This window comes from Coregonus lavaretus (assembly GCF_964263955.1).
Source record: "Coregonus lavaretus genome assembly, chromosome: 20".
Lineage (NCBI taxonomy): Eukaryota > Metazoa > Chordata > Actinopteri > Salmoniformes > Salmonidae > Coregonus > Coregonus lavaretus.
In genome coordinates this window covers 38,684,522-38,693,392 of record NC_140007.1, presented here as the reverse complement: position 1 = coordinate 38,693,392, position 8,871 = coordinate 38,684,522, and the positions used below count along the sequence as shown (strand labels likewise).

Here is an 8,871-nt window from a genome sequence, read left to right as displayed (position 1 = left end):
GGCACAGAACCACTTTGCAGTTAGTCAAACATAAAAACTCTTCAACAATGCTACAGGCCTGCCCAGTTTTGACCAACTACTAAAAAAATCACCAGGTTGGATGCTTCCTATCAGAGTATGAAAGATGACTCAAACTAACAGCCAAACACTTCTATGCCTTTAATAATTTCCATTTCCATTTCCATTTACGTCATTTAGCAGACGCTCTTATCCAGAGCGACTTACAAATTTAAAATGAACTCATTCTGCAGGGTTAAAGGGAACTCTTATTCTCCTGCAGCCAAGTAGCCAGCCAATGTTGCTGACAAGCTATTGCAGATATCAACCAGAACAACACCGATGCATTCCCTTTCTTCATTATGCCCACCTCTCTCTCTGTCCATCTCTTTTACACCCGCAGTGGGCTCCTCCTCTCATGCTGAGTAGTATCAATCACTTTAAAAGCTAAATAGTAAAAGCTCATGTTTATCCATGTCATTAGACTCCCGGGTGTCTCACACACACATACAGACGTACACACACACACCACATTCACATTTCATCAAGCTGTACTAAGGAACCCATTGATTTTATTCATCCATCATTAAGCATTGATTAGAAAGATTGGAGTTGGTCGTCTTGATTTGGTGGCTGCATGGAGGTTGATTGAGGTCCAGAATGCTCCATTGATTTGACTGTTTGTATTCTGCAATGACCGCATTGCAGTCACCACCCTTGATGGGGGGAATGGCGTGGAGGAAGAGAGGGGGAGGGTGGACAGGAAGCTTAGGTTATATTGGCATACAGTACTGATGAATAGCTCAGCCAGTTTCCTTAGCCTACACCTCTAGGTCATTCTTTCCCCCTGGGTTGTGTCCCAAATAGCTGCCTTTTTCCTGTAAAGTGCACTACCATTGACCAGAGCCCTATGGGAATAGGGTGCCATTTGGGAAGCAGACCTGATGAGATGATGTGAAATGGATAGCAGGTGTCAAATAAACCATTGTCTTTATTTCGGCCATCTCTGTGACCATCTACTCTACCATCCTCTCGTTTATCTGGCAAGTCTGCCAGGGTTTCTCACCACTACAGAATGAGTGAGGCCAGCATGGGATTCTAGACAGGATTCTAGAACAGCATGGGATTCTAGATAGGATTCTAGAATAGCATGGGATTCTAGACAAGACTCTAGAACAGCATATGACTCTAGACTCCTGAGTGGCACAGTGGAGAGAGTGCTAACTGCATCGCAGTGCTAACTGTGCCACTAGAGATCCTGGTTCGAATCCATGCTCTGTCGCAGCCGGCCGTGACCGGGAGACTCATGGGCGGCGCACAATTGGCCCAGGGTAGGGGAGGGAATGGCCGGCAGGGATGTAGCTCAGTTGATAGAGCATGGCGTTTGCAACGCCAGGGTTGTGGGTTCGATTCCCACGGGGGGCCAGTACAAAAAAATATGTATTCACTAACTGTAAGTCGCTCTGGATAAGAGCGTCTGCTAAATGACTAAAATGTAAATGTAGACAGGATTCTGTTGAGAACTGGGACCACATGGCACATCCAGACCCACATTTCCTACTGTTTCACCTACAAACATCACGCCAACCCTGGTCATGTGTAGTCAGCCGTCTGAAAATGTTTACCCTAATAGAACAAGGAACCACAACACCTTATCCAGTTCACACTGAGATATAGAGTATGGAAGTAGCAAACTTCTATAGTAGTCTAGTGCATCAACTACTCAATTGAAGCTAAGCCAGTAGTAACTGCATGGACTTCTTCTGTAAATTATAAGTACAGTTGAAGTCGGAAGTTTACATACACCTTAGCCAAATACATTTAAAATCAGTTTTTCACAATTCCTGATATTTAATCCTAGTACAAATTCCCTGTCTTAGGTCAGTTAGGATCACCACTTTATTTTAAGAATGTGAAATGTCAGAATAATAGTAGAGAGAATGATTTATTTCAGCTTTTATTTCTTTCATCACATTCCCAGTGGGTCAGAAGTTTACATTCAATTAGTATTTGGTAGCATTGCCTTTAAATTGTTTAACTTGGGTCAAACGTTTCGGGTATCCTTCCACAAGCTTCCCACAATAAGTTGGGTGACTTTTGGCCCATTCCTCCTGACAGAGCTGGTGTAACTGAGTCAGGTTTGTAGGCCTCCTTGCTCGCACACGCTTTTTCAGTTCTGCCCACACATTTTCTATAGGATTGAGGTCAGGGCTTTGTGATGGCCACTCCAATACCTTGACTTTGTTGTCCTTAAACCATTTTGCCACAACTTTGGAAGTATGCTTGGGGTCATTGTCCATTTGGAAGACCCATTTGCGACCAAGCTTTAACTTCCTGACTGATGTCTTGAGATGTTGCTTCAATATATCCACATAATTTTCCTTCCTCATGATGCCATCTATTTTGTGAAGTGCACCAGTCCCTCCTGCAGCAAAGCACCCCCACAGCATGATGCTGCCACCCCCGTGCTTCACGGTTGGGATGGTGTTCTTCGGCTTGCAAGCAACCCCCTTTTTCTTACAAACATACCGATGGTCATTATGGCCAAACAGTTCTATTTTTGTTTCATCAGACCAGAGGACATTTCTCCAGAAAGTATGATCTTTGTCCCCATGTGCAGTTGCAATCCGTAGTCTGGCTTTTTTCTGGCGGTTTTGAAGCAGTGGCCTCTTCCTTGCTGAGCGGCCTTTCAGGTTATGTCGATATAGGACTAATTTTACCGTGGATATAGATACTTTTGTACCTGTTTCCTCCAGCATCTTCACAAGGTCCTTTGCTGTTGTTCTGGGATTGATTTGCACTTTTCGCACCAAAGTACATTCATCTCTAGGAGACAGAATGCATCTCCTTCCTGAGCGGTATGACAGCTGCGTGGTCCAATGGTGTTTATACTTGCATACTATTGTTTGTACAGATGAATGTGGTAACTTCAGGCGTTTGATTGATTTTCCCATGATGTCAAGCAAAGAGGCACTGAGTTTGAAGGTAGGCCTTGAGATACATCCACAGGTACACCTCCAATTGACTCCAATGACGTCAATTAGCCTATCAGAAGCTTCTAAAGCCATGACATCATTTTCTGGAATTTTCCAAGCTGTTTAAAGGCACAGTCAACTTAGTGTATGTAAACTTCTGACCCACTGGAATTGTGATACAGTGAATTATAAGTGAAATAATCTGTCTGTAAACAATTGTTGGAAAAATTACTTGTGTCATGCACAAAGTAGATGTCCTAACCGACTTGCCAAAACTATAGTTTGTTAACAATACATTTGTGGAGTGGTTGAAAAACAAGTTTTAATGACTCCAACCTAAGTGTATGTAAACTTCCGACTTTAACTGTAAGTCTAGATCTGGCCTCATATTGATATTCCAACTGTAATGTTGTTAGTTTCCGAAACCCTTCTCTAAAGACAACCAGCCTCTCCTCTCCAAAGCAGATCTAGATAATAACCTCCTCTGGCTCTCTGGTTTCAGTACAGTCATTAAAGTAGATCAAGGCCTTTCCTAGTTATTACTGCCAAATATAAACCATCTGATTTTATTAGATTAACACACAGTAACTCCATGTCAGATCATAACAATTTCTACAGTAACTCCATGTTAGATCATAACAAGTCCTACAGTAACTCCATGTTAGATCATAACAAGTCCTACAGTAACTTCATGTTAGATCATAACAAGTCCTACAGTAACTCCATGTTAGATCATAACAAGTCCTACAGTAACTCCATGTTAGATCATAACAAGTCCTACAGTAACTCCATGTTAGATCATAACAAGTCTTACAGTAACTTCATGTTAGATCATAACAAGTCTTACAGTAACTTCATGTTAGATCATAAGAAGTCCTACAGTAACTTCATGTTAGATCATAAGAAGTCCTACAGTATCTTCATGGTAGATCATAACAAGTCTTACAGTAACTTCATGTTAGATCATAAGAAGTCCTACAGTAACTCCATGTTAGATCATAACAAGTCCTACAGTAACTCCATGTTAGATCATAAGAAGTCCTACAGTAACTTCATGTTAGATCATAAGAAGTCCTACAGTAACTTCATGTTAGATCATAAGAAGTCCTACAGTATCTTCATGGTAGATCATAACAAGTCTTTAGTTTTTTTGTTTTTTTAGGGGGTAGATGAGCTTTAATATTGCAGATAGATTGTAACTTCCATCAATGTAATTGTCTGCATCACTTCCAATCCCCCATATATTTTTTTCTCTCGCATATATATATTATATATACATACATACATATATACACATACATATCCTTTAAAAATATATATTTCTCTTTATTACTTTCCAACCCCACCACCCCTTCCCTAATTGGAGTAAACTAGTGAACAACAATGCTTAGGCCTCTACTTCCAGCTTATACATACTATATACATTTTATGGACACAGTCAATTTTACAATAATTATATTTTGTTTGTTTTTACTCCTGAACTTCCTCTACCCTCAACCTCTCCGATCATTTTCATGATGTCCATCCGGTTTGCTTCTATATGCCATATCTTTCTAACTGTGCTCTTTCACAAAAGCTCTCAACCTATAACCTATATACTTATTATGGACACAGTATGCTTACATTATTAGTTATGTTGTTGTTATTAGTTGTTGTTAGTTGTTATTAGTCCCATCCTTCAACTCCATTCAACACCACCCATCTATCTCTTAACACCATCCATATTGGATTTCTATTTGCCATATATTCTTCAACTGTACTGTGATGTTTTACAAAAGTTCTGAACCTTTCTATTCTCATTGTTTCTACAGATTGTAAATTGAAAATAAACATTTTTGCTAAAAGTATTATATTATTGATCAATTGACTCAACTGAACTTTTCAGATCACCCAGTAATGCTATCTGCAGGGTCAGCTCCAGGTAAATATTGCAATCCTTTAGCCATTCCTGGACCTGTGTCCAAAAACAAGCTACAAATGGACAGTACCAAAACAAATTATCTAATGATTCTGTCTCTTCGCAGCAAAATCTGCAGAGCTGGGAAGATTGTATCCCCCATATAAGTAACATTCTATTTGTAGCAAGAATTTGATATAGTAATTTAAATTGAAAATGTTTTAGTTTTGAATCCGGCGTCGTTTTGCGTATCAGTATATAAACACTATGCCATGGGATCGGTACGTCAATAATCTCTTCCCAACTATTTTGCAATCTATATGGGACAGCTGTCAATCCTTAAATGAAACTGGTATACTTTTTTATTTATCACAGTTTTCTTTAACCAATTATGTTCTTTAATGCAAGGCCGACAGACAAGTTCCTTACTTTTTCCCCCTTCCACTTTCCTCTTCCATTTTTGTGGTAATGTTGCAATTATTTGGTTGTAATTTTGGGTAGAGCAGACATTTCCATATGTTTTTGTTAGCTGCATGTGCGACATAACTCCACCAGTCCTACCGATGATATCATTTACGAAGATGATACCTTTTTTAAAAATTTTGTAAAAATTTTTTTTTATCAATTAGTATATTTGAGTTTAACCACAATATTTGTTGCATTATTTGTTCTGTCGTTTCTGGAGGATTAAATTGAAATTGCAACCAACTTTCTATGGCTTGTTTTAGAAATAGTGATATTTGGGAGATTATTTCCTTTTCAAATAACTGAAAGTGAGAGGTTGTAATCTGAATAAAGGGAAAAAGGCCATTCTTGAACATTGGTTGAGACAATCTTACTAATTTGCTAGAGAACCAGTCTTACAGTAACTCCATGTCAGATCATAACAAGTCTTACAGTAACTTCATGTTAAATCAAAACAAGTCCTACAGTAACTTCATGTTAGATCAAAACAAGTCTCATAGTAACTTCATGTTAGATCAAAGCAGTAAAAAGGCTGCCCAGAAATGCTCTGCTCTCCGTTCTCAGAAAGCAAGCGTTTTCCACCAGCAATAGATTACATTAATGCACATTTATTGACTTAAAAACTAAAAACTTACGAGAGAGAGAGAATGAGAGCAAGAGAGGGAAAGGGTTAGGGAGAGGGAGAGAGAGAGAGAGAGAGAGAGAGAGAGAGAGAGAGAGAGAGAGAGAGAGAGAGAGAGAGAGAGAGAGAGAGAGAGAGAGAGAGAGAGAGAGAGAGAGAGAGAGAGAGAGAGAGAGAGAGAGAGAGAGAGAGAGAGAGAGACAGTCAGTCCCCTAGTGTTTTAATCCATCCACGTGCTGCACGTACTAAGCCAACACAGACACCCAGATGGGTGATACCTCTCTGAAGGACCTAAACACACACAAACTGACACGTAATATTACTTATATATGACTTCTCCATTCCCTGACCCTGCCTCCCTCTACAGTACACAAGCAAACACAATTTTCTAGTCCCTGTCCCTGCCTCCCTCTCGCTAAAGGATATAGTCAGTTTCTCTGTATGTACTCCCAAGCTGTACTGTAACAGTCTGTGAGGTGAGTGACACACATCTGTTGCTCCAGCTGGGGACAGTATGGAGGAGAGGAGAGGAGCAAGAGGCACACTTAAACTATTAGTACACACTACACACTAGACACTAGACACTACACACTACACACTACACACTAGACACTACACACAACACACTCCGTGCAGAACGGAGAGAGATAAGGAGGCGGTGGGTGGACATCAGAGCAAATGTGGCAGAAAGGGAAGAGAGTGAATGCTGAACTGGCAGTGGTATTACAGGGAAGAAGAAAGTGAATGCTGAACTGGCAGTGTTATTACAGGGAAGAAGAGAGTGAATGCTGAACTGGCAGGGATATTACAGGGAAGAAGAGAGTGAATGCTGAACTGGCAGTGTTATTACAGGGAAGAAGAGAGTGAATGCTGAACTGGCAGTGATATTATAGGGAAGAAGAGAGTGAATGCTGAACTGGCAGGGATATTACAGGGAAGAAGAGAGTGAATGCTGAACTGGCAGTGTTATTACAGGGAAGAAGAGAGTGAATGCTGAACTGGCAGGGATATTACAGGGAAGAAGAGAGTGAATGCTGAACTGGCAGTGTTATTACAGGGAAGAAGAGAGTGAATGCTGAACTGGCAGTGATATTATAGGGAAGAAGAGAGTGAATGCTGAACTGGCAGTGGTATTACAGGGAAGAGAGTGAATGCTGAACTGGCAGTGATATTACAGGGAAGAAGAGAGTAAATGCTGAACTGGCAGTGATATTACAGGGAAGAAGAGAGTGAATGCTGAACTGGCAGTGATATTATAGGGAAGAAGAGAGTGAATGCTGAACTGGCAGTGATATTACATGGAAGGAGAGTGAATGCTGAACTGGCAGTGATATTACAGGGAAGAAGAGAGTGAATGCTGAACTGGCAGTGATATTACAGGGAAGAAGAGAGTGAATGCTGAACTGGCAGTGATATTACAGGGAAGAAGAGAGTGAATGCTGAACTGGCAGTGGTATTACAGAGAAGAAGAGACAGAGGGGAGGAGAAGAGACAGTGAGGAGGGTAGAGGGTAGTAGGGTTGTTGCAACACACACACAGAGTTCAACATACACAAACACAGACACACGCATACACACACACAATATAAACACACACACACAGTAAAACAGACACAACAGCAGTTGTGTGTGTGTGTGTTGTACTACTGACCTCTGACCCGGGCATAGCAGCAGCCACACTTGACGAGGACTTTACGGAATAAGTGTTGGCAGGCACAGCCCCTGTGGTGGTGGCCCCCTTTTAATGTTGTACCCCTGGCGCTGGATGACCTGCTACCAGTGGTGGGCATGGCCCAGCGAACACACACACACACTAGATCCTCACGGTGCGGTCAGAGTAAATCCCAAAGGAGTGTCCGGAGAGTGTCCACAGATAAAAACACAGAGAAAGCAGAAAGTCCAGTTAAAACTCAAAATCAGAGGAACCTCTCTTAGAGAAACACACTGGGGGTTTCATCCTGAAAGACAGAAGGTCAGGAGAATAATTCTCTCTTTCTCCTTTTCCTTCTCTTGTTCTTTCCAGTTGCTGAGCTCTCACCACAATTAACTGCCTGGTCAAACGACAGAGTAGCAGACTGCCTCAGCAAGAGAGACAGAGCGAGATGGGGAAAGAGAGAGAGATGAAGAGAGAAGGGGAGGGGTGAGGGGGAGGAGTCTGCTACAGCTCTAGTTGCTGCCTGGCTATTCCAGGATAGTGTTCCCACTCCCCTTCTTTCCTCTCTTTCTGTCAAGTCTGTCTTCTGTTTCTCTTGGCGACCCTTCTTTCCTCTCTTTCTGTCAAGTCTGTCTTGTGTTTCTCTTGGCGACCCTTCTCTCCTCTCTCGCTCCCTCCTTCCCTTCCCTTACCTCAGCAAGTCTGTCTTGTGTTTCTCTTAGCAACCGTCTTTCTCTTTTTTCTTTGTCCTGTTATTCCTCTGTTCCTCTCCTCTGCTCTTTCTCTCTCCTTCCCTCTCCTCTGTTCCTCTCCTCTTTCTCTCTCCTTCCTTCTCCTCTCCTGCTCCCTCTCTTGTTCCCTCACCTCCTCCCTCCACCTGTCTGTCTGTATGTCTGTCTGTATGTATTATTTGTTATGCTCTTTCTGGATGCTCGATGTGACTTTAGCAGACTAACCAACCTAACACCCTGAAGGACTCCTATTAGAAACACATCACCTCTAACCTAGCACCCTGAAGGACTCCTACTAGAAACCCATCACCTCTAACCTAACACCCTGAAGGACTCCTACTAGAAACCCATCACCTCTAACCTAACACCCTGAAGTACTCCTACTAGAAACCCATCACCTCTAACCTAACACCCTGAAGGACTCCTACTAGAAACCCATCACCTCTAACCTAGCACCCTGAAGGACTCCTACTAGAAACCCATCACCTCTAACCTAACACCCTGAAGGACTCCTATTAGAAACACATCACC

The 8,871-nt window shown here is 41.8% G+C and overlaps 1 protein-coding gene across 1 annotated transcript in view; it reads right to left on the bottom strand.

Annotated features, from left to right (window-relative positions):
* The window catches only part of LOC311148158 (rho guanine nucleotide exchange factor 25-like), a gene marked incomplete at its 5' end in the record, with an annotated part of 103,341 nt that extends 95,596 nt beyond the window's left edge, over positions 1-7,745 (bottom strand). Inside the window, one exon of the mRNA XM_084185048.1 lies at positions 7,607-7,745. Within this exon, the coding sequence (XP_084041174.1) occupies positions 7,607-7,745 (139 nt within the window). The remainder of the gene's footprint in view (positions 1-7,606) is intronic.
* Between the last annotated feature and the right edge of the window lie 1,126 nt (positions 7,746-8,871).